Source organism: Eulemur rufifrons, chromosome 19 (genome assembly GCF_041146395.1).
Source record: "Eulemur rufifrons isolate Redbay chromosome 19, OSU_ERuf_1, whole genome shotgun sequence".
NCBI classification, from domain to species: Eukaryota; Metazoa; Chordata; class Mammalia; order Primates; family Lemuridae; genus Eulemur; species Eulemur rufifrons.
The window spans coordinates 96,010,426-96,035,860 of record NC_091001.1 but is presented as its reverse complement, the minus strand read 5'-3'; the positions used below and the strand labels follow the sequence as shown (position 1 = coordinate 96,035,860).

Here is a 25,435-nt window from a genome sequence, read left to right as displayed (position 1 = left end):
TAATTTCTGAAGAGCTGAGTACTCTACTTTTGGCAATGCCTATCTATACATGTACGAGTATGAGGCCCTGGAAGCGGCAAATGCTTACAGAAATGACAAAACCTTACTAACGGCAAAATTGTTGCCCAGCTAGTAATTGCTTAAAACAATAAAATAGGTAATTAAAAAATGGATAGCCTGAGTAAAAGAAATTAATTATATTTAAGAACCGGCAAATAAAAATCCTTTAGAAGAACTGTTAGATCTGCTTCTGTCTGTATGTCTATATGTCTCTGTGTCTATATATGTCATGTGTATGTCATATTTCACTACCAAAATATATAAAAGAGCTCTAATTAATTAGCTTAAGAAAATAAGCAGTTAAGTAAAAAATTTTATCAAGAAGATAGAAACTAACTTGAACGCTTTTTAGTTCTTGTGATTTTAATAATATAGTAATTGACCCCTGATTCTGTTGCACCTTGATTCATAATTTCTCTTTCCATTCACCTTCAGAGGGAGATAATTAACATGGACCCAAATACCCCAGACACTGAGAGTCTCCTTCAATGTTCTCTCAAATTCTCAAAGCTGATTTAAACTCTAGAACCTTTACCCAAGGATCCACTCTTGTTCAGTACATTGACGATCTTTTGCTCTGTAAACAGGGTGCTCTCTTAGACTCTTCTTGTAAAGACTATAGCTGGATGAGGCCATAAAGCCTTTAGGTCTAAACTCCAGTGAGTACAGACAACTGTTAATTATTTAGGACATAAAATATCTCAGGGCACTCAAAAGCTCACCCCAAAATGCCTTGAGTCAATTTTGTAATAGCCCTAACTAGAACTTGCACATTGGCTGCCATGAAAAGCTGCCGCTATTTACACAGACTCTAAATATGCCTTTGGAGTCTGCCGTGCAATTGGTACAGTTTGGAAATCTTGTGGTTTCTTAACTTCTGCAGATATGCCTGTTGCCAGTGGGCCTACAATTGTTGCCCTATTACAAGCTATTCACCTTCCCTCTAAAATTGCTATTGTTCATTGCCCAGCCTGGTTTGATTCCATGGTTTGATTCCACAGATGGCATTCTTGCACTTGTAAATGGTGCTGACACTAACCCTCATGATGTCAGCGATTGTCAAATCACCACGTGTTGTGGACAGCTCACAAGCCAGGCCCGCGCAACTTGGGGGTGGTTCACTTGCTCTGATTATTAAGTTGCCGTACACTAGAGATTGCATATGGGCAGACCAAAAGTTTCAACTAACTTGGTTAAGTGACAAAACCAAGCCCTATAACTGCCAGGACTGGACCAAAGGCCTTTCATGTCAAATATTTCACAACCTGTTCTGTTCCGGCAAACTGGCAGGGACACGTAGAAACTGGAGATGTAGAAGTGCCAATGAGAAAGAGGAGGCACAGCAAACTCCAAACTGAAGGTCACAGGTTCCAACCTGACCGTGTCTGTAAATAACACTGATCTTTTCATTGCGTGTGGTGATAAATTATACAGGTGGTTCGCACCTAGATGGTCAGGACACTGTGCACTTGATTAACTGACACCTTCTGTTATCAGGTACTCCACTGTAAATGCCAGCCAAATTACAAATTGGGCTCTTTCATTCATAAAATGGTACCAAGTAAATGTACTAGACATGATACTATAAAAAACCCACTTGTATATCACAATTCTAAGTTTTGTTGGGTGCTCAGGACTCTTTTCCTGGCATTGGAACCTACGAGATTGAAAAGATAGTTTTGAATCTCTCTGTGGTAGTAGAACACGAGTTCAAAATCATTATGCAAGCATTTGGAGCACTTAAGTTAGAAGCCAACAGCCTAGGCTTCGATGTATTTGAAAACTGCCTCGTCCCAGATGTCCTGACAGCCCAACAGGGAGGAGCTTGTGTGATTATTGGCGAAAAATGCCACACAGGGCAAGTAGAGACTGTGATCTACACCTCTTAAAAAACAAGATAAATGTTCTCCATCAGATTGATTAAGATTTCCCAGACCGAGAGACTGGTTTAATGGGGTGTGGAGAAATGTGCTTAGATCTGTTCTTTTCTACTTGTTCATTCTCATTCTAATCTATGTCCTTGTCTCCCTTTTCAGATTCTTCATTACCTGACTACTAACCAGATCTCTCCCTCCACAGCCACTGACTCAGCTTTTAATGTGTGAAACTTCTAGGGAAGTTCCAGACAGCGGGAAGGAAGGAGCTCAGGAAATTTCACCCCAAAATTTGACTCCTTGGTATAAAGAATATTTTGATTTAAAGGCCCTTAGAGATCAATAGGCCCTTGGAAGGGGCTGTCCCTCTATCTGCATAATCAGACAGACCCATCAGAAGAACAATTGACTTCCCTTCCTCTCCCTGTTATCTCAATATAGTGCAGGAAAGAAAATCAAGAATGTAACCAGATCTGGCCCAAATCATTTTTAAATATAACACTTGCCTCTCAAGTTTAGTTTAATTTGCAAAGAGAATCATTTATAAGTCAATCTGTTTCCCCCATCCATTCATTTTCCCTAGCACCCATTTATTACCCCTAAGCAGAATTATCTATAGGACTCATCTTCCCCTCCCTGCTAAAAGGAGGGTATAAAAATATCTGGATCCCACTGGGATATTGGGTGATCACTCTGTGATTCACACCCTGAGCATAGTAAATAAACCTCTTCCTCGTATTAATCTGCCTTAATTGTGAGTTGATTTTTCAGTGAACTATGAGGAAGGGACGTTTCCCCCTTAGCCCCACAGGGTCATCTTCTTAAACTCCTCTCTGATCATTCTAGTACATTCTGGTTTCCTGGGACTCCTCTTTTTGGTTCTCTGGCCAGAAATGTAGGGCTTATTTATCTGTTCTGCCATGTACTTCCTGTGACTGTGCTCACATCTGGGGCCTTCCAGCAGAAGGACAGAGAGAAAAAAAGCAATGGAGGTTTTCCCTGCTCTCCTGGCACCACAAGTCTCCTGATTGGAAGTTTCCCCTCCCTCAGAGCTTGGGACCCCCCTGTCACTGCTGTCATAAATGAATAGGAAAAAAAAAAAGAAAGAAAGAAAGAAAGAAAAAATGGGGGATTTTCTCCACTCTTTCTGACTGTTAGAGGCCTCTTTCTCTTTCCTTGAGCCAGACCTTGGGGGCTTCTCCTGGAGTTCTCTCTGTCTGTGCGGCTGCTCATTTCTGGGTTTGGGGCTGCCTTGAGTTCAGGTCAATGGATACCAGCGGAAAACACGTTAAACTCACCATCATGTGAGTGGTGCTTTGGATTCTGGACTTCTTCCCTGATCTACCTGCTACTATTTACCTTCTAGAGTCCTCAATTATCTGTTCCATTCAGGCTCTGCAGGCTCGCAACTTCACTCAGAGGGAGAGAGAGTGGAGTGTGCTTTCTCCGTGTTTCCCAGAACTGCAGCCCTGCCCCTCACGATTTTGATACGTATTTTTATCATCATTTAGTTCAACATATTTTCTAATTTCTCTTTTGATTTCTTCTTTGTCAGTTACTTAAGAGTCTATGTCTTGATTTCCAAATGAAAGGGATTTTCTGGGTATATTTTTGTTACTACTTTTTAGCTTGATTGCATTCTTGTCAGAGCAACTAATCTTTATGATCATCAATCTTTAATATTTTTCGAGGCCAGTTTTACGGGCCAGCATATGGTCAGTTTTTGTAAATGTTCTGTATGTGATTCAAAAGTATGTGTGGGCTGGGCACAGTGGCTCACGCCTGTAATCCTAGCACTTTGGAAGGCTGAGGCAGGAGGATTGCTTGAGGTTGGGAATTCGAGACCAGCCTGAACAAGAGTGAGATCCGGTCTCTACTAAAAATAGAAAAAATTAGCTGAGTGTGGTGGCGTGTGCTTGTAGTCCCAGTTACCCAGGAGGCTGAAGCAGGAGAAGTGCTAGAGCTCAGGAGTTTGAGATTGCAGTGAGCTATGATGATGCCACTGCAGTCTAGTCAGGGTGACAGACCACGACTCTGTCTCTAAATAAATAAATAAACTCTGGGACACATATAGTGAAAGGTAAACATCTATTACTTCCTGGTGGTGAGTCTATAAAAATGAAATTAACTGTTATAGTTAAATGGATAAGCTGATAAGAAAGATGAGGACAATTTTTTAATTTTATTATTTTTATTTTTAAAATTTTTTGTAGAGATAGAATCTCACTATGTTGCCCCTGCTGGTCTTAAGCTCTTGGCCTCCCGAAATGTTAGGATTACAGGCATGAGCCACCCGCCTGGCCTGCAGAATCATTTATTCATGGGCTATACCTGGTGTGAACTTATAGGAGAGCATTTGATTCATCCTTGTTCTCTGCTAAAACATAAATTTATGGATATAATATGTCTTTAAAGACATAGATATATACATGTCTTCTCCCTTTTTTTTCCAGTTGGAAAACATTTTAATGTTTAAAGACAAAAAATGAGCCCTGGCTTTTTATTTTTTTAAACATACACAGGTCTAACGGCCAAAATGCACAGAGGAAATGAGCTGCTTATCTGTCCTCTGCAGTCCCCATCCTGTGGTTGAAGCTGCTGCAGGCACTTCCTCCTCCTGTCCAGTGCACATAGGAGTTGACAGGGACTGCTTTCAATGACAGCCGTGATGCATTTTTGTCTGTTTCATAATGCACGCATGTTCTTCCCCAACATCTCATTCTTAAAAGCAAAAAGCAGTTGTTAATGGTCGGGTATATCCCTCACACTGGCACCAGTTGCCTCCCTACCATGGGACAGTGGTGGGGATCTTCTGGTTAGGAGCAATTCATTGAAAGGGGCAGGGTGCCTTGCTCACTCTGGTGTCAGGGTGAGGGCAGAAGAAATAAGTCAGGACAGCGTGCAGGGCACCGCTGAAGTTGGGAGTCTCTGTGAGATAAAGGAAGGAGAATTCTCTCCCCCACCACCCCTCACCCCAAGTTTAGATAGATTAATGTGTCAAAGTTTAAAACAGAAATAAAAGTAATCCACATAATCAGCAGTTCAAACAATACTGAATTTCAAATTTCTCCCACCATGATGGCTCAAATATAACAGCAACAGTCTAGATCTTTCCATTCTTCCTGACAGCCTCGTGTCAGGCCCTAGAAGTCTGTGCCGATGCTGCAGCTGCTATTTGTAACCTTTCAGTCTCAAAGCCAGCGGGGAGGACCGAGGTCATAAAGGAAGTAAGTAGGTTCTATCTGCAAGGCTGCCCTGGAAAACCTGCACATTTTCTGAGCCACAAGGAGGGAGAGATCAAAAGTGACTCTTGCCCGGGACCAAACTCTCTCTAGAAACATCTCTGTCAGACCCCACAGTCTCTCCAACAGGGTCACATCTAGCTCCTGTTGTCATCCTCTTCCAGCCGCTCCTCAGTCACCTTTCAGGAGTGAGTAGGGAAAAACACCAGTTTCCTCTCTACTCACACGCAGGCGACTTCTGATCACCAGATGTGCAGGTTCTTTTCACACCAAGTAATTCTCCACTTGTTGGTAAACACCACTGGGTGTTTTACAATTTAATTCAATTCTGATGCAGTCTACTTGGAAATAGTGTCAGATCTCCAGGTTAAGGGCTCAGTCTCACAAGACTGTCTCTATATTTCAGACACCAATTGCAAGTCCAGAATATCACCCGTGCTTCTGACTGCCTGGCTATAAATTCCACGACCTCCTTCTCAGTTTCGATAATTTGCTAGGAACAGCTCACTGAACTCAGGAAAACAGTTTACTTACTAGATTGCTGTTTTGTTATAAAAGGGTACAACTCAGGAACAGCCAGATGGAAGGGATGCCTAGGGAAGACACGTGGGAAGGGTGCGGGGAGCTGCCTCTCCAGGGCACCACCCTCCCAGCACCTCCATGAGCTTACCGACCTGGAAGCTCTCCGGACCCCTGTACTTTAGGGATTTGTATAGAGGCTTCATCCTGTAGGCATGGTTGATTATTACCTCAATCTCCAGCTCTTTTCCCTTCCCAGGAAGGTGGCAGGTGGGGCTCAAAGTTCAAAGCCTCTTATCACATGATCGGTTGCCCTGGCAACCTGCCCCCTCATCCTGAGGTTACCCAGCCACCAGTCATCTCATTAGCATATATAAAGACCCTTACACTACAGAGACTCCTAAAGGGGAGCAGAGAACAAATATATATATTTGCATAAATGCATGGGGTACAAGTGTAATTTTGTTACATGGATATTGAATAGTGGTGAAGTCTGGGCTTTTAGTGTATCCATCACTGGAGTAACATACATTGTATCCATTAAGTAATTTCTCACCATCCACCCATATATATTCCTTATTATGTCACAAGGAGCAATTCCTCCTGGGACAGGGGCACTCTGTGCCAAGGCAGCAGTGGCAGCAGCCATAGCTATAGGGGACCCCAGCCACAGATGCCTTCTCTTACTGGAGAATTTCTTCTAATACATACTTAGGCTTTCGTTTTTCTGTAAGTCTTTACTTCTAGAACTTTATAAAATTTAAAGGGCTGTACCCATACAAGGATGGGATTTTAAAAATCACCTGCATTAGCTAGCTGGGCTCAGTGGCATACACCTGTAGTCCCATCAACCTGGGAGGCAGGAGGATCTCTTGAGCTCAGGAGTTCAAAGTGAGACCTCACTTTGTTTAAAAAAAATTACCTATAGTGCTTTATCTTACTTAATTTTCCCTGTAATTTTTAAAAGCTGTTTTCTTATATTTTCTTATTTGTAAGTCTTACTCCTATGTAGCAATTTGGACTCTAGAAATGCCTTCATTCTTTATTTCAAATTCCTCTAGAGATGCTGTTAATTCACTTTTTTTTTTTTTTATTAAGACATAGGGTTTTGCTCTGTCACCCAGGGTGGAGTATAGTGACACAATCATAGCCCATTGCAGTGTTGAACTCCTGGGTTAAAGTGATCCTCCCACCTCTCCAGTTGCAGGGATTACAGTTATGAGCTACCACGTCCTGTTAATTCACTTTCTTATGATTACCTACCTACTGCTTTGAAGAAGAAACTAGCTGCTGTCTGCCTCAAGGGCTTGCTTCTCAAAATATCCCTTTAGCTTCTCATATTCCTATTCTCATGCCAAACCAGAAAGAGAAATCTAATATGGGTAATTTGCTGATACTCATATTGAATCCCTTAATCATTTTGCCACCAATAAAACACAGGTTATCCTAATAAGCATTCTACTAGTCTTATTATGACTTATCCTCTTGTCCTTTATAAAACTTTATAAAACTGGAGAACTTTATGCTTACATTATCATGTAGAATCTTATAGGTTTATAGCCTTAGATTTGTATAATTTGCAATAATGTTCTGGCAGATATGCCTGTAAAAGTACTAAATTTTAAACAACTTTATCTGAAATGCTAAAAAGCTCACAGATTAAAAACACCCAGTTCATGATCTCCCTCTGTCTTTTCCCTTAATTATCAATACATTTTTAGTTGTAAGAAGTATGCATGTTATTTTGTGCTTTTCGGGGTTTCCCCCCTGCTATGTGCTTTTCTTTTAAATGCAACATTAATAATCCATTTCCCCTTTTAAAAAATTAGAGTAAAATTCACTTAACATACAAGTCACCATTTTAAAGAGTACATGTCAATGATTTTAGTATATTCACAATGTTATGCAATCTTTACCACTAATTCCAGAATAATTTTATCACCCCCAAAAGAAACTCCATACCTGTTACAAGTTATTCCCAATCCTTCCCTCCCCTGTCCCCTAATCTACTTTCTGTCTCTATGTCCATTCTAGACATTTCATATAAATAGAATAATGTAATATATGGCCTTTTGTGTCTGGCCCCTTTCACTTAGCACAATATTTTTGTTACAGGGTTAAAACTTAATTAAACTACTGTAATATCACAGCAATAACGTAACAATACCAGGAAGCTTAATTTGTAGTCTGTTTTCTTCTTACTGCAGAAGATGGCTCAATGGTCACAAGACAAATGGTGGAGAAACTGCAAGATCAGATGAGGAAATATCGAGCTTCCTGGGGCCCGCGAGAACAGTGTGTGGCACAGGTCATGAAGACCCTGAGTTAGCTAAAGGACAGCGTACCTATAAAGAGCCTAAACTCCTCTAAACAGGAGGACAGTGGTTCTTTAAGAAAAGAGTCTGCCATCCTCATTTGCTGGCAAATTAATAAACCTTCCTTTCCTTTCCCCTCAACCCACTTTTCTCGCGTTTTATTTGGCTTCCTGAACAGGTACTGCACTTTTGGTAGGATTTTTCAAGGTTCATCCACCTTGTGGCATGTGTCAGTACTTAATCCCTAACATGGCTGCATATTTGTATTGATACACACATTTTATTTATCCATTCATCAGTTGATGGACATTTGGGTTGTTTCTATTTTTTGGCTGTTCTGAATAATGTTACTAGGAACAATTATGGACAAGTTGTTTTTTTTTCTTTAACTCACAACCACACTCAGGAGTGTATGTAGAAGTTTTTGAGTATATACGTAGGAGTGGAATTGCTGGGCCACAAGGTAACTCAATGTTTAACTTTTTGAGGAACTATGAAACGTTTTTCCACAGAGGCTGCACCATTCTACCTTCCCACCAGCAATGCCTGAGGATTCCAATTTTTCCACATTTTTGCAACACTTGTTATTACATCTGTCTTCCTCCCATTTTTTAAAACTCATGTGTTTATCGTTTTAATGATTGTATATTTTATGACATTAATTTACCATAGTTTACAATTTGTGATCTTATTTAATTGGGCATTTGATTGCCTGCGTTTTCCCTCCACAGTTATAAATATGGCTTCTTATGAATCTTTGCAACAAAGATTTTCTTTTCTCTTTCAGATTATTTAGATTATTTCCTGGAAGTCTACTCTTCCAAAGTGGGATTACTAAATCAATCAGTAGGAATAGTTTTGTAGCACTTGTTGCCGCCAGCAGCATATATTTATTTCCTCACAATTCAATTTAGTTCAACAAATGCTTACTGAGGTCTTGTTGAGTGGTAGGCATTGTGCTAGGCTCAGAGGTATACAGATGTCGTCCTTACCCTCAAGGCACTGACAGTCTAGTGAGACAGACAGGAATGTAGATAATTCCATGACATAACTACAAAGAGAGAGGTATGCACAAAACGCTGTGGGAGCACAGATGAATGGAATCAGCTCTAGCAGAGGGAGGTGGAAGTAGGTTGGGAACTGGGACAAAAAAGGCTTCTTGGATGAGATGAAACTTAAGATAAATCTTGAAGGTTGGGAGGGAGTTAATCGGGTATGAACAAAGGAATAGAATCTTTATATATACAGCCTGAGATGTTTGGTGATTTATGAAATTCTGTATTCCTGAGAGGTAGGGATGTGTATGTTGTGGGGGGCGGGGGAGGGATCAGAAAGAATAGGGACAAGAGTAATTCAAAGCATACAAGGGAGGAAAAAGGGCAGAAGTTTCGAGGAAATAACAGTAGGCAGAGTAAGCTGAAGAAAAGTCAAATAAGAAGGCTGAAAGTGTCCGTTGATTCGGCAGCACAGAGGGGCCAGGCAGCGGTCACGCCAGTGGTGCTGGTGCGGCTGGACGCGGACTGGAGGGGGCTGCAGAGTGAGTGGGAGACTTGGAAGTAAGAGACAGCTTATGTTTACTAAGAAAAGCCTGTGTTAAGAGTTTTTACTGTTCTAATTTTTGCCATTCTTTTTCTGAATATCTTAAAACAATTCAATTGTAATTCAGTGGTTTCCAAATCCCTTCCTAATGAAACCTACTTACCGTCTGTGACTTTGCCATTCCATCCATTACGAGGTGGACTCTACTTCCCCCTCGTGAATCTGACTTGCTTTGTCTGGTGGAATGACACAGAAGCAGCATGTGTGGCTTCTGAGCTCCACCTTCAAAGGGTGATGTTTTGATATGTAGTACATTGTGAAATGATCAGCACACTCGCGCTAATTAACACACCCAGCAAAATCAGCAGAACTGCAGAGGTAAGCCCAACTCAAATCGCTGACCCACAGAATTATGAGCAAATAAAGTGGTTGCTTAGGCTATTAAGTTTTGAGTAATTTATTATGTGGCAATAAATACTTTTTACATGTTTGCTTTTTAAAGTGTATTTTCTTGTAGTTTCTGCCTATTCATATGGCATTTCATTTTGAAGGTCTAAGTATTATCAGTAAATGTGAAGAGGCATCTCTCTACCCCACCTTCTAGATTATTCAACAAAATATTAAATCAATCCCTGTGTGATCTCAAAATCTTCATTTGTAATTTTCTTTTGATTCCAAACCTTTTTTTCCCCATCTTTAAATCAATTCTTGTTCCAGACAAAACATCCCACACTTTCACAGTGAATTTTTAAAAAGGAAGGGAAGGGTGGACAGGAGGATGGGAGAAGGGAAGAACCTGTGAGAAGCCAGGGCTTGGAAGGTACTGATCATTCCCAGGATGCAGTAATAACTTATTCGTGGCATGGGGAGCATGTCTTATTCACTTTGTATTTCTAAGGTTTGACATGGTATTTGTATTTGGCACATAGTGTTCAATAAGGATACATGAAGAGAAAATGAAGTTGTTATTTTTATACATTGTTTCACATTTGTATGTCTTGTTTTCTAAAAGCAGAGCCAGCTTCTGCTGGCGTGCTGGTCACCCAGGCCACACAGCCTTGGGTACATCAGACATGGTGTCAAAACCTTGCACAGTAGCTATCTATGTTGGCAACTGTTGCTTTAACCCCTGCCCCAGGTTTTTTAGGATTGCTACAGGAAAAATGAATCAGCAATGTTCCCTACTGTGTTGCTCCACTTAGGTTTTTTTCTGTTAGTGCCATTCTATTCCACCAAAATGAAATAACCATCAATCCAATGATCCCAAAATTTCATGAAGACAAAAATGATCCCCACTCAAAATAAGGCCCCTTGTATGGCTGTATGTTCAAAGTGAAATAAAAAAAAAAAAAGAATGGTGGTTACATCTGCAGACCTGACATTAGATGAGGTTAATCTTCCCAAATGGGAATAAAGAGAAAAGCATGGCAGGGAAAATGCCACTATAGCTCCTCATCTGAATGGTGTGTACTTGGTTTACGTAGGGTTCTGCTTCTGTTCTAGTGCAGTAACCATGGAGAGGAGGATTTGTGTGTGAGAGGTATTAATCTCTCTCCGTTCATAGGATACAGATGCCGCATCACTACCAGAACTTCATGGATGCTGAAAATAAAACTTTGCCCAGTATAAAACTTAGTTCCTGAGAACAGTTTTTAAAATAATGCTTTTATTTAATAGATATGCTCATGAGTAATGGTTAAAATAAACAATCACTCACCTTCAAAATAAGAATGGCAAGTATGTAGACAGTTTAAATAAATACCAGACCTGTGATTTTACTTTTACCTCATATGACACTGGGCCCCTGCGTCTCTCTTGAATTTGAATGACTACTGACAGTATTTGTTTAGTTAGACCACAAAAAGGTTAAGACCACAAAAAATGCCCATAAAACACTGGGAAGCTGGTAGTCACAGAATAGCAGAGACACCATGCTCTCCCACCAATATGGGTGGTAGGAGGTATTAGTTTATGCTGAATCTCATTATATTGCACAGACTTTTTTCATGATAAAGAATATGATTGATAACCCACTCAAATAGAGTTCTCTATATATCCTTACCTAGGAGGATTATGATTGAAAAATACAAAATATAGCAAAAAGCAGACAGACAAAACCCTACTTGAGAAGGTTAACAATAGCCAGGGCATTCTATTTTAAAGAAACAATAAGCAACTTAATGATTTTTTTCAGCTTTTTGCTAGTTTCCCCTCCCCTCAGTCTTGACTAAAAACTGACTTGTGAATTTTTTTTTTTTAACATCTTACTATGGTAACTTGTAGAAGCATGGTGCAGTGGAAAAATTATTCAACTAAAAGTTTGATGACCTGTGTTCCTATTCCAGTTTTACCACGAACTGGGTGACTTTTGGGCAAGATCTGTAACTCTTCCATTGTTCCAGTCTGTACAACTGGAACAACCATCCAGCCATGGCTCAGGGTGATCTAGTGATGTTAAGTTGCTTGGGAACCATAAAGTTTATGTGTATAAGGTATTATTTTTATTTTAAAATGAGAACCATATCAATATCTTTTTAAAAACTTCATTGGAAGACCTTGCCCATTTTTATGACTTCAATAACTTATACTGGAGTTATTAACTATATTAGCCCTTAACTTCCAATTTTCTAGCTATCTCCACTTATCTGACACTCTTATTCAGACTAAATATTAATAAAACAGGAACTCCAGGAATTAAAACACTTTGTCTTCCAGGTTATATTACAAAGATGCCAGTATTGTTTCTAGCATGAATTGATATTTTCTATGATTATCGTTCTGGAAGTCAATTGTCTGCTCTTGAGTATATGAGATGTAGAAGAGATGAACTTCAATGGATGAGAAAGCAGACAAGGGAAGCAAGGCAACAATAAACTACGCTCAGTATTTTGGTGTAGAGGGAACACATAGCACAGGCCATGGATGGGAATAGCCAGGCCAATACATTAATAAATAAGTCCCTGGCCGCTCTGGGCTGCCTTAGGGAAAAATGCCTCCCGGAATAAAATTTGCCAAAGAGGAAGCAGGAAGGTGATCCGGTTCCAAAGGCATATTTGTTTATTTGACTATTTTCTCTTTCCAAGTGACAGTGCCTGCCAGGTCTAGGATTCATGGAATTTTGGGAAAATACAGTCATGCATTGCTTAGTGACAGGGATACATTCTGAGTAATGCATCATTAGGCAATTTCATGGTTGTGGGAATATCATAGAGTGTACTTACAGAAACTTAGATGGCACAGCCTACTACACATGTAGGTTACATGGTATAGCCTACTGTTCCTAAGCTAAAACCTATATAGCATGTTACTGTACTGAATACTGTAATCAACTGTAACACAGTGGTAAGTATTTGGTATCTAAACATAGAACAGGTAAGTCAAAATACAATATAAAAGATAAAAAAAAAAAAAGTACATTTGTATAGGGCACTTACCATGAAAAGAGCTTGTAGGACTGGAAGTTGCCCTGCATGAATGAGTGAGTGGTGAGTGAATGTGAAGGCCTAGGACACAACTGTACACTACTTTAGACTTATAAACCCTGTACACTTAGGATACACTAAATTTATTAAAAATTTTTTTCAGCTACTCGAAAGGCTGAGGCAGGAGGATCACTTGAGCCCTGTAGTTTGACGTTGCAGTGAGCTATGATGATGCCAACTGCATTCTAGCCCAGAAAACAGAGGGAGACTGTCTCCAAAAAAAAAAAAAAAGAAAAGAAAAGAAAGAAAGAAAGAGAAAGAAAGAAAGAAAGGAAAAATGGATGCTTTAGATCTGTAACCTTAGAAGAATCTTATACTTTAGGAGGGGAGATAAGACATATGCAGAAATAATATTGTGCTTGACCTGTCATGGGCCCCCAATAAGTATTTGTTCAATGAATGAATGTAAGGAATATAAAAGTGTCTCAAAATAATCGCCCTTGTTTCAGAGACCCAGAGATTGAGAGGCTCCCTGAGGTAGTGGTTTTCAATAACACAGAGCTCATTTCATGTTGAATTGATCATTTTAGAGCTGTGTAACTAAGTGACTCTGGGCAGGTTATGTAATCTGAATTTTTATTTCCTAATCTGCAAAGTGGGGATAGTGCCTTCCACTTCATTGTGTTGTCATGATGATAATGCATGTGAAATTCGCCACATAAAAGGCGTTCAGTAAAAAGTAGCAAGTATTATTAAATTTGATTATGATTAAATACACATTGGCCATTTCTACAATTAATTGGGCTGTAGTTACATAAAAACACTTCTTGCAAACGCACTTAATGACTCGTCGAGACGGAAAGATCACTGCTTTCATCAGGTCAGGAGACATTAGCATTCTTAATTCGGAACGGCTTGATGAAGCGGAGTGTGATGCAGCGGTCCAATATTCACCAGCACGACTGAGCTGAGGGGCTTGTCCCCAAGGCCCTCCCAACCGCTTTTCGAGTCCTGCTGACTGCAGTCTCCCACCAAGCCTCCCACTGGCCCGGCAGCAGCTCGGCCTTCTACACATCAAACTACGTTTACTGACTCCTACTGCACGCAGAGCACCGTACCAGGAGCTGGAAGTGGCCTGCGGCACAGATCTCTTTCCTTTTACTTTACCGTAGTGAGGGAACTACGTCCTCTTACCTGAGGGACTGCTGATCTGGCTCGCAAGCATTCACCCCTACTCCCAGTACTAAAAGAGTAGCCTCAGATCCCCACCCAAACGGGGATATCAGCACCCCCACTTCTCCCGGGACAGGGAGCAAAGCCCGCTGGGATATTGACCTTTCACCTCTCCTTCTGCCTTACCTCAGCTCACCAATTTTGACGCTAGCAAATGAAGCGACGAAGAGAGCTGGAAGGCGGGACTTAGTGTTGCCTGATCCACGTCTATTGGACGGCTCCGGCGCCGGGAGGCGGGCCGCTTCAGCGAGCTGGCGCCCCTCCCTCGGTGGGCGGAGAGAAGCATAGGCTGCGCCTGCGTGCTGGGAGGCGGCGGAAGTGGCAGAGGCGGCTACGCGTGCGCGGTGGGTGGAGCGCGGCTCTTCTACCTTCTTTGCTAACCCAGACCTTGCCAGCCTTGCCCATTCGGTGTGGTGCTGCTCGTGTTTCATCGCCTCGTCGCGGAGAGTCGCTGCCGAGTGGGCGCTCGGTTTTCGGGTCGTCATGGCTGGTTACGAATACGTGAGCCCGGAGCAGCTGGCTGGCTTTGATAAGTACAAGGTAGCGCGGGCCGGCGGACGCCCCTCTCTCTGGTCCCGGCCTCACCCAGGAGGCTGAGGGGCCAGCGCGGTCCGTGTCACCTTGTGCCGCGTGGCTGCAGGCGGGCGTTTCTCCCGGGGTGCTGCGAGTCCTGAGGATTCGGGGTCGGGGAGCGTGGGAACACCCTAGGCCGGACGCCCCGACTCGGGTACCCTGCCGGGAGATTTCCTTTTCCTTAGGAGAGCGCTGGACGATAATACAGCGAGAGAATTCTCTTCCCTTTTAAAACTTATTATTTATTATTAGTTTTTAGTCCCTCGAAAAGATGCAGTTTCTTCTGTAGTGTCTTAATTGTCTTCATTTTAATGAAGTTTCTTACTCGCTTTTCTTGCATACAACTTCAGAGACGGAGATGATCATTTGGCAGCTGAGGCCCCGGGAAGAGTGACTTACTGAGGCCATAGTGCTGATGCACTCCACTTCTCCCAGTGAAGAGGCTTCCCCAGCAATAGCTGTGGCGCTGGGGCTACCAGATGAAATAAATTTATATAGGAAGGAATTGTGTAGTGGAAAGAGCGCGGGCTTGAGTACATATAAACCTGATACCAAAGTCAAATTAATTTATTTCACCTTGAGCAAGTCATTTTAACCACACTCAGCTCCTCTTTTAAACTGAGAATAAGAGTTTCTAGGGGGCAAAATGATTGCAAGGATTTGGGAGGTGCCTGGCACATATGGGCCCCCAGAAAATGCTAGTTGTCAACTTTCTTCCAAATCTGGTTCTCCTCTGCTGTTCCCTTACCAGTGAATGACTCCACTAACCATCCAGTCGCCCAAGCCTGAAATATGGGCCTTAACCCTTCATCCTTGTTACCTGTTCATCTGCACATCTTACATCTTAGCTTAAATGTTGCTTCCTCATAGAAGCCTTCCCTAAGCACCCCTTTTCCCCATAAGTGTGCTCCGTTCGTTTATGGAATTGCTGCTTTAGTGTGTTTCCCCATTAGAATATAATGCCCAAGTGATTAGATTAGTCTTCTGGACCACTGTGGCCTGTGCACAGTGCTATGTGCATACTACTAGGCAGCCAATAAATGTTTGTGGAATGAATGAATAACTGCAAAAAATAATCATAGGTTTTGTTTATCTGGAATTGAAAAAACTGTAAGGGACCTTAAGAAGGTCAGATAGTATGTTTCTCTGCTTTCAAGCAATATTGTGCCATACGTTCTGAACTGAGGTAATAACTTATCTTAAGATTTTAAGTGGAAAGAGGTTCCAAAGCCTTCTTACTAATTCAGACTAGGGCTTTACAACTTTCATTTCAGAAGACCGTTAACCCAGATACCTCCTGTTTTGTCTTAAGCTCTACCCCCTTTTTGTTATTTGTTCAGCACTGTAAATATTGACATATAAAACATTTTCTTCCTTACTTGGATCTGACTTTCTAAGTGCCAATAGAATAACTGTTTCATTGTTATTGGTGTCTGTAACAGGGAATCTCCTTTTTCTTATTTGCAATCTTCCCTAGATTTACATTTTCAACTAGATAAGTGTTGTAATTTACCAGAAATCTCACTGTAATTTTCTATTCTGATCTTTTTCCCTATTTCATTATCTGACTCAGTTCCTGTGTCTGACTGTAGATTTCCTATCATCCTGGAAAACAAAGGTCAATTTAGCAAGTGTCCAATGTCCACTAAAATATAATATGTTGATATTATTTTAGTTATAATGAAGCTTCCTTGAAATAAGAGGAGCACAAATTTATAACCTAAAATTCTTTTAGTAGAGGGTTCTTTACTCAATACTTCATTCATATTAAAAATATGAATTTAGGAGTATCCAGAGGAAAAATCCGTGTGGATTTTGCTGTAGTGTGAATTGCACCTAGAGATATTTTCTTCCTGTCATTGCGTTCCCCTTGTGTTGTCTTCAGATACTGAGTGTTTTATAAATGCTTGTTGAATTGAACCAGTCTTTTTTCTTCACAAATAGATAAGGACTCAAAACACTCAAAAGATTTTTATTCCTTGACCCTTTATAATAGAGCAAAGAGACGTAAAGGAAAACTGATACTATAAAAACAACTAGTGGAAAAATTACTTTTGAACTAGTTTAATTTCTGTATCTTCCCTAGAGGTAAATCTGAGAGCCACAGTTGGAAACCTGGCAGTTGAATAACCCCTGGAAGGGATGCACACACGTTACCCCTGGAGTGGTAATTAGGTTTCTGTAGTAAGAAACTATAAGACAATTGATGTTCAGTACAGAAGAAAGCATGGAATGGATTCCATGTTGTATATTCTCATAACACTTGCATTCTCCATTGTGTTACTTAACACAATTTTATGAAACAGTTGTGTAATTATTATAGTTGAATGTCTGCTTTCTCTGTTAAGACACGAGTTTTGGGAGCACAGGGCCTATAGCCATCTTGTTCAATATGACCAAGATCTAGCACAGTACCATGAACAGGAAGTGCTTGATGAATATTGAAGGAATGAAAGGATTATAAAGATTATAAACCATTTTGGAAGCATGGTAGAAGGAGCTGTACACCTGGGAATCGGAAGGATGCTTTTTCTGTTTTGTATGTGGAGATGTCAGGTGTTTATCATTGTTCTCTGTTGCTTATTAATTAGTGTGACTTCAGACAGTTATGTTGAGAGATTTCAACCTCATGAGGCTTATCATTCCACCCCTCTACCTATCCTTTCTTTTGAACAGATCTTTGTAGTTCAGGGATTTTTCCCATTTATCTAAGGGTGAAACTGCTATTGTGATTTGCCTGATCTGACCTAAGGAAGGTCAGATAGTTTTATATTTTTTTATTTTAATTTTAATTTTTTGAGACAGTGTCTTGCTCTGTTTCCTGTGCTAGAGTGCAGTGGCCTGATCGTAGTTCACTACAACCTCAAACTCCTGGGCTCAAGTGATGCCCTTGGCAGACTCTCGAGTAGCTAGGACTACAGGCACATGCTACCACACCTGGCTAATTTTTAATTTTTTTTGTAGAGGTGAGGTCTTGTTGTGTTGCTCAGGTTATTCTGAACTCCTGGCCTCGAGCCATCCTCGATCCTCCCGCCTTGGCCTCCAAATTGCTAGGATTACTGGTTTGAACCACAGCCCTAGGCCAGCATAGTTTTAATTGATAGTGTAGCAGCTAGTTTCGAATTGTATCATTTTGCTTCAAAGAGGAAATGTTCTGTGAAATACCTTGTTTGGTTTCAAGAATATAATTTCATGATGAATTGGTTTCTGCTATTATGGTAGTTAATTAATTTGACTGTCAACAACAACCTGATTGCATGAATTGTGATAATTCTGAATTTATTAGTATTACAATTAAGAAGTTTTAAAGAGACTGTTTGCATCTTGATGGCAATGCTGAAGAACTAGAATCTAGCCTCTAACCTTACTGGTTCATGCAGTCTGTCTGTTTATTTAATGAGCATTTATTGAGGTCTGCTCAGTGTCAGATATAGCACTGGGGCTGCAGAATTAAGCTAAGCTGAAATTCCTGTCTTCAAAGAACTCAGTTTGGTGGCATATGGACATGTAAATAAAACAGTTACAAATAGTTAATACGTGCAGTTAGGTAAATGCTGGTGCTATGGGAGAGGAAAGGAGGCAGCTTCCAGGGAGTGGGGTTTAGAGTTGAGAAAGGCTTTAGAGGGTATGGAGGTAAAGGCAGAGCTCACCTTAGAAAGATGAAGGCTGAGTAGGCCCCAATACAATGCTTCTGCATTTATGATGGGATTATGTTGTAGACAAACCCACCATAAGTCAAAAATGCATTTAATACATAGCTTAGCTTACCCTACCTTAAACATGCCCAAGAACACTTACATTAATAAGCCTACAGTTGGGCAAAATCATCTGGCAACACAGTACACAATAGAGAATCGGTTGTTTACCCTTGTGATGATGTGGCTGACTGGGAGTTGAGGTCACTGCTGCTGCCACCCAGCATCTCGAGAGAATATTGCACTAGTTTTTACAGAATGTATATGGTTTTCACACCAATGTAAAGTCAAAAAATTGTAAGTGAAGCCATTGTAAGTTGAAACAAGTTTGTATTACCAGGTTAAGAGGGGAGAAAAGGCATTACACAACAAGAGAGCAATGGAGTGCAAAGAGGTGGAGGCCAGAGAGAGTATTTTCTGGGAATCACAAGAAGTTAGATAAGGTATTGAGGCTTAATGGTGAAGTGGCAGGAGTTGAGACTGGAGAGGGAGGTGTGGTCCTGTCAGAGGGTGATGATTTGTTATAAAGGACTTCTGGGTTGACCCTGTAGATCACTGTGTGGTTCAAGGACCATTGGCATCAGAATCACTTCAGGAAGATATTTAACTAGCAAATTCCTAGGCCCTTTTTGGGAGATTCAGATTGAATAGATTGCTGTTAATCTGCATGTTAAGTAAATGTCAAGTGATTCTTAGGCACATTGTAGTGCTGTAGGTTTTGGGGAGCCACTAAAGAATTTTAAACAGGATCAGATTTGAGTTGTAGGAAGCTCACCCTGGCAGCTTGTAGAAGAAGGATGGTGGCAGGAGTGATCTGGAGACCTTTTAGGATGCTCCTGCATAAAACTAAGTAAGAAATGTTGAAGACCTGAACTAAGGTGGTGGGGATAGAAAGGAAGGAGTAGCAATTCTAAAGATAGGGGTCAAAACTGGCTAATCCACACACTCAATTTGGCCAGCAGATATATTTAATTTGGCCCACACTTACTTTGTTTCAAAAATTAGTATCTTCCCCATGAAGATCCAGATTGCTGGATCCTCTTGATAAACCAGAATATTGGACAACACTGTCCTGAACTTCGTCTTGACAAGAATCAGCTGAAGCTGAGTAGTGTTTGACCTCGTTAAGAAAGGTATTTGTTTTCTAGTTTGCGGTTTTCCTACCAGTCCATATGTTTCATGCAGGTCTGCTTTGTTCAGTTTACCTGCCTCATCCCTGTGATCCTTGATTTAAGACTTAAGATTGGCTGGGTGTGGTGGCTCATGCCTGTAATCCTAGCACTCAGGGAGGCTGAGGCAGGAGGATCACTTGAGGTCAGGAGTTCGAGACCAGCCTGAGCAAGAGCAAGACCCCTGTCTCTACTAAAAATAGAAAAATTAGCTGGGCATTGTGGTGCATACCTGTAGTCCCAGCTACTCAGGAGGCTGAGGCAGGAGGATTGCTTGAGCCCAGGAGTTTGAGGCTGCAGTGAGCTGCAGTGACGCCACTGTACTCTATCTGGGGTGGGTAACAGAGTGAGACTCTGTCTCAAAAAAAAAAAAAAAAAAAAAAACCAACAACAAACCAAACCACCTAAGATTGACAGAACATCATAACTGACTAGCTGGAGGTGGTGTAGGGGGCCACACGAAAGATGAGGAGGAGTCTGGGATGACTCAGCTTCTGGTAGGATGACTGGGTAGATAGAGGTGGCAGGCACTGAGACAGGGTTTTGTGAAGGCTTATACTATAATGCTTTTTTTGTTTCCTTTTTTTAAAACAATCTTTTGCTCAGGGCACTTCTGGTGGATGGGGCCCCTTGAAGGTGTGGTTTATAGACTTGGAATTAAAACAAAGGAAACCTCTTGTAAAGAAATATCATTTGTGAATATGTTATCCCCTATTGGAGGAAATTTCTGTAATGCTTTCAAAGATTAGAACACTTTTCCTTTTGAGCCACAATAGAAACAGCATGAGAAATTCTTGATCTTTTGATTTTGATTTATTATGACTACAAGCTGACTGCAATACAGTGTGTTAATTATGGCATTATGTGGATATGTTACAGTTAATTGAAGCATAACTTATCTTGAGTTGTACCTTGATCAACCTGACTATATTTGGGGAACTGCCCTCTCTTCCCTGGAAGTGCATTAATAAGGCTTGAAAAATATTCTGGTGGTCTTAGTGATTTATAGATGTCTCGTAGAAAGAATTATTTTTGCAGTTGGCAGAGACAGAGGAGTCTTTCTGAAGGCGTGAGAGAGGGATGGGTGGGAAACTTCTGCAGAGTAACAGGGAGAAACAGATTCAGTGGTTGGAAGATGGTTAGAACATTTTTAGGTGCTATTTGGAGGAAACATCTTGAATTGGATCTTTTACTACCTTCTGAAATAGCAGTTCACTGATGATGGCTTGTTTCTTTAACTGCTGTAATGCTTAAATGTTAAGAACTTCTGGCCAGGCACGGTGGCTCATTCTTGTAATCCCAGCACTTTTGAGAGGCCTAGGACGGAGGATCGCTTGAGGCCAGGAGTTTGAGACAAGCCTGGGCAACACAGCAAGACCTCATCTCTGGGAAAAAAAAAAAAAAAAAAAAAATTAGCTGGGTGTGGTGGCACACCTGTAGTGCCAGCTACCCCAGAGCCTGAGGCAGGACGATTTCAAGTTCCTTCACTATATTACCTCTCCTTTTGTCTCATCTTCAGATCTCTTGTTAGAGCTTACATGTTGAAGTCTAGTAAGCAAACCTGTTTGTCATCATGACTTGCTTGTATGTGTCTCATTGCTTTAAGTCTCCTTCAGGCTTCTCTCACCAGCTTCTTCTCTCTGACTTGTTAGCAGATATAAATGGCAATATTCACTGAAATGAGATCTCATTGCTCGCTGAATCATGTTCTCTGTGGGTGTAGTTCTTAAAGTCCTGTATTGATAAAAGTACTTTAAGAAACTTTTTATTTCTGTCCTAGGGTTAACATAACTCCCTTTTTTGCATTTTATGGTTAGATTTGGAGTTTACCTATCTTAGTAGATTGTTGGTAGCGTGATGCCTTGCATTTAGTAGGCATTTAGTGAGTTTTTGCTGAATTTTATTATACTTTGCCTCTTGCTTAAAATGCAGTATTTCAAGTCACCATAAGGAGATAATAGGTGTTGACCACTAAACTGTTGGTGGTTTATCCTTCAGCTCAGAAGTTGAGGGAATTTCATTAATGTTTATTTTCACTAGAGCTGTAGTCATCAGAATTGCCTGGAGGGTTTGTTAAGAGATTGCTGGTCCCACTGTAAGTCTGGATTCTGTAGATCTGGGTTGGGCCCAAGAATTTGCATCCAGTTTGGTGACTCCACTTTGAGAACTACTGCATCAAAGAAATAGCAATTGTTGAATAATCCTGAAAAGTAATTATTGACCTAAAAGGAAGAAGCTGAGGCAAAATTAACATAAGTAGAGAGTTTATTTGGCCAAGCATGAGGATTGTAACCCCGAGCATATAGAAACAAGTTGTTCTGAATGTACACTCAGATCAGCAGCAGTTACAAGTGGATTCTTAAGGGAAGAGACAGTTCCTGAGTTGTTTACCAGGAATTATATTAAAATAACCTAAGCTATTGATTATGTTTGCATGAGGCAAAATTAACATAAGTAGAGAGTTTATTTGGCCAAGCATGAGGATTGTAACCCCGAGCATATAGATACAAGTTGTTCTGAATGTACACTCGGATCAGCAGCAGTTACAAGTGGATTGATTCTTAAGAGAAAAGAAGAGGCAGTTCCTGAGTTGTTTACCAGGAATTATATTAAAATAGCTTAAGCTATTGATTATGTTTGCATGAAGATAATGGGTGAGACAGCTAGTCTGGAACAAAATCACTTTAAACAATTGCCCCCAAGCATGAGTGTGGTGGATGGGGAGTTAGGTGGGTGGGGACATCACTGAAGTCCCTTACTAATCTGGTCTCCCTGATAAATTTTGCATATCTCACAAGCTCAGGACTGCTCTGAGCTTTTTTTCTTTCCTCATAGTTAATAAAACTAAGAAACAAACGTAAGAGAGTAAGAAGTTATATTACTGTAATGTTTATATGTTGGCACTCAAACATCAGGTAGTCTTGATTTTGAGCTTCAAGGTATCTCTCTGGTGAGAAGATGATGATTAGTGTTTTCAGAATTGTGTATTACTTTTCTATTGCTGATTAACAAATTAGTACAGAGTTGGTGTTGTAAAACAGTACACATTTATTATCTCACAGTTTCTATGGGTCTGGAGTCTGGGCATTGATTAGCTGGTTCCTCTGCTCAGGATCTTACCAGGCCGCATGGTGCGAGGATCGAGTGGTATGCGTGTGTCTCACACGGTGCACAGGTCACGCGGTATGCGCATGTGCCACGCAGTGCGCGGATTGTGCATTATGCACGTGTCATCCACGGTGTGCGGTGTTTGGTGCGTGGATGACGTGTATGTGCGTGTTGCACACGGGGCGCAGAGCGCGAGTTATGCACATGTGGCACACTGTGCACGGATCACGTGGTATGTGTGTGTCCCACGTAGTGCGTGGAGTGTGTGTCATGCACGTGTGGTCCGCATGGTGTCAGCCTGGTGTCAGCCAGGCTGCATTCCCCTTCAGAGCTTGGGGTCCTCTTCCATAGAGGTCGTGTCATTGCTATTTGCTTCTTGAAGGTCAGCAGGAGACTCTTCTCCAAACTGCTAAGATGAAGTCTTACGTAACAAAATATAGTTATGGAAGTGACATCTCACCACCTTTGCCATATTATGTGTCCTAGTCAAGGCAGCGACATCTATCACCTTTGCTATATTCTATTGGTTCTACTCTCAAGGGAGTGGAATGAACCATCAAGGCCGGGGAATGATTACACATGGGTGTGACTCATTGGGGGTCATCTTAGGATGTGTCTGCCTTATATCAGAAGACAGAAAAATGTGTATTGGAAGATGTTGTGAGAATACTGATTTCAGTACTTCGGATCTAGGTAGCTCATGGTTGTACTTGAGCTGGGACAGGGTAGTCTGGTTTAAACAAAATGATCAGTTTCATAGAAGTACTCAGAGATGGCATAATTTTTATTGGACTCAGAAATGATTTACAGTTTAGACCGTCCTGTTTAATAACCGTGTTAATATCTGAATTTTATGGCCTCTTCTTTGTGAAATGGGAAGGGATAATCTACCTATTTTCCCTTATGTCTGATAAGGAACAGGTTTAATTATCCTTTGGAAACCATAAAACATGGAATTTTAATAGGAGAAGAGTAAGAGAAACTTACCATTGTGAAATTGAAAGTTGCTTTGGACTAGATCCTGGGGCAAAATAGATTTGGTGAAGGGACTGACACTTCCTCTCATCACTGACAGATTAGTTCTATACTACTACTTAAGTAAATATGCAAAGTAGTGCTTGCATTTATTTGTTTATATGTGCAAACATTCAAATATGTTTATTGAGCTACTTTGTACCAGAAGCAGAAAGGATCAGGTTGGGAAGCTTTCTCCATACTGTCAACCCTTTCTTTATAACCCAGGGCTTAGTGAGTCCCACATTTGTATGTGAACAGCATCTCTTTTGACTTCCTTGATATTTGTTGAATGAATAACAATTTTTAATAATTGGGATCTCTTGTTTTATGTTTTTTGTGTTTTGTTTTGTCTTTGTTTTTCAGACAGGGCCTTGGTGTGTTATCCTGGCCAGAGTGCAGTGGTGTCATTGTAGCTCACTGCAACCTCAAACTCCTGGGCTCAAGTGATCCTTCTGCCTCAACCTCCTAAAGTAGCTGGGACTACATAAGTTAGCCAGATGCAAGTAAAACTAGCCCAGAGGAGTGGAATACCATTGTTAAAGAACTCTGCTCTGGGAGTGGTAGAACACATATTGTTCACATATGTGAACCAGAATGTTCACAGGTGTGAACCACAATGGATTCTGGCCTTGTAAAGACTTACACCTAAATGTGATTGAGTCATGAGACCTGTCAGCAAGGGACTGACCCCAGTACCACACCAGGATCATACTAGACATTGAGCTTCATCGTAGGGGGAAGGGGAAAAAATAGAGTTGACATTTCTTTTTTTCTCTGATGAGTTCTTAAGAGAGGTTGATAGTGAGTGTTTATTTCATTATGTCTAGAAAGGTGGTATGAGCAATAAATATAATTCATACAGTGAACTCATTTGTGAACTATCTTGCTTTTTCCTCAAAAAACAAAACAGCCACAAATGATTTTGAACTCAAGAATTTTGGAAACAATTTTAAAAAATCAGAAATGTCATTTTGAGTTTGCTTACACCGGAAATGATTTGATTAACAATATGCAGTTTATGAACTATTATTTTAACTCAAGCCACATTTTATGGATTTCCACAGTTAACTAAATATGTTTTTATAAATATTAAGTTTATATTTCAGATAGGTAAGCACAGGTCTTGTGTTAAAAATCATTTGATAGTAAAAGTTCTGTTCCAGTGCCTTATATTGATTGGAAGTCAAAGCAGGGGAAATCTGCTTCTTATGGATAATAGAGCATTACTTGGGACAGTGGTCTCAGTGTGATTAATAAGTTATCCAAAACTCAGTATTTAGTGCAGGTGTGTCAGTCCAGTTTTCTTACCAGTACACAGAAGGGATTTAAATACAGTACCTGTATAAAGGAAATACTTTTAAGTCTAAGGAGGTGGTTTCACAGCTTTCCTTATATTGGAGTCAAGTTCCTTCCTAAATTAAGGGCGGTGGGGAGACTCACATTTCTAATGTCTGTCTCAGAAATAGGCACTTCACAGCATATTTTGTGAGTATTTTAGAAGTCATTGTACTGCTTCTAGTCTAAACACATTGTCACTTGCCTGAGGAACTATTAACAATTTTTAACTGGTCCCTCCATTTGTACTTTTGTCCCCCTCTGGTCCATTTTCTATACTTCTAGACTGATCATTTAAAAATACAAAGTCAGAATGATCCTTTAAAAATATTAA

General features: G+C 40.7%; 2 protein-coding genes across 2 annotated transcripts in view; one reads left to right on the top strand and one right to left on the bottom strand.

Moving 5' to 3' along the window:
- The window catches only part of ADGRF3 (adhesion G protein-coupled receptor F3), a 34,974-nt gene extending 20,285 nt beyond the window's left edge, over window positions 1-14,689 (bottom strand). Inside the window, exon 1 of the mRNA XM_069494380.1 lies at window positions 14,573-14,689. Within this exon, the coding sequence (XP_069350481.1) occupies window positions 14,573-14,689 (117 nt within the window). The remainder of the gene's footprint in view (window positions 1-14,572) is intronic.
- SELENOI (selenoprotein I) overlaps window positions 14,685-25,435 on the top strand; it is a 34,774-nt gene continuing 24,023 nt past the window's right edge. Inside the window, exon 1 of the mRNA XM_069494382.1 lies at window positions 14,685-14,744. Within this exon, the coding sequence (XP_069350483.1) occupies window positions 14,688-14,744 (57 nt within the window). The 5' untranslated portion in view covers window positions 14,685-14,687. The remainder of the gene's footprint in view (window positions 14,745-25,435) is intronic.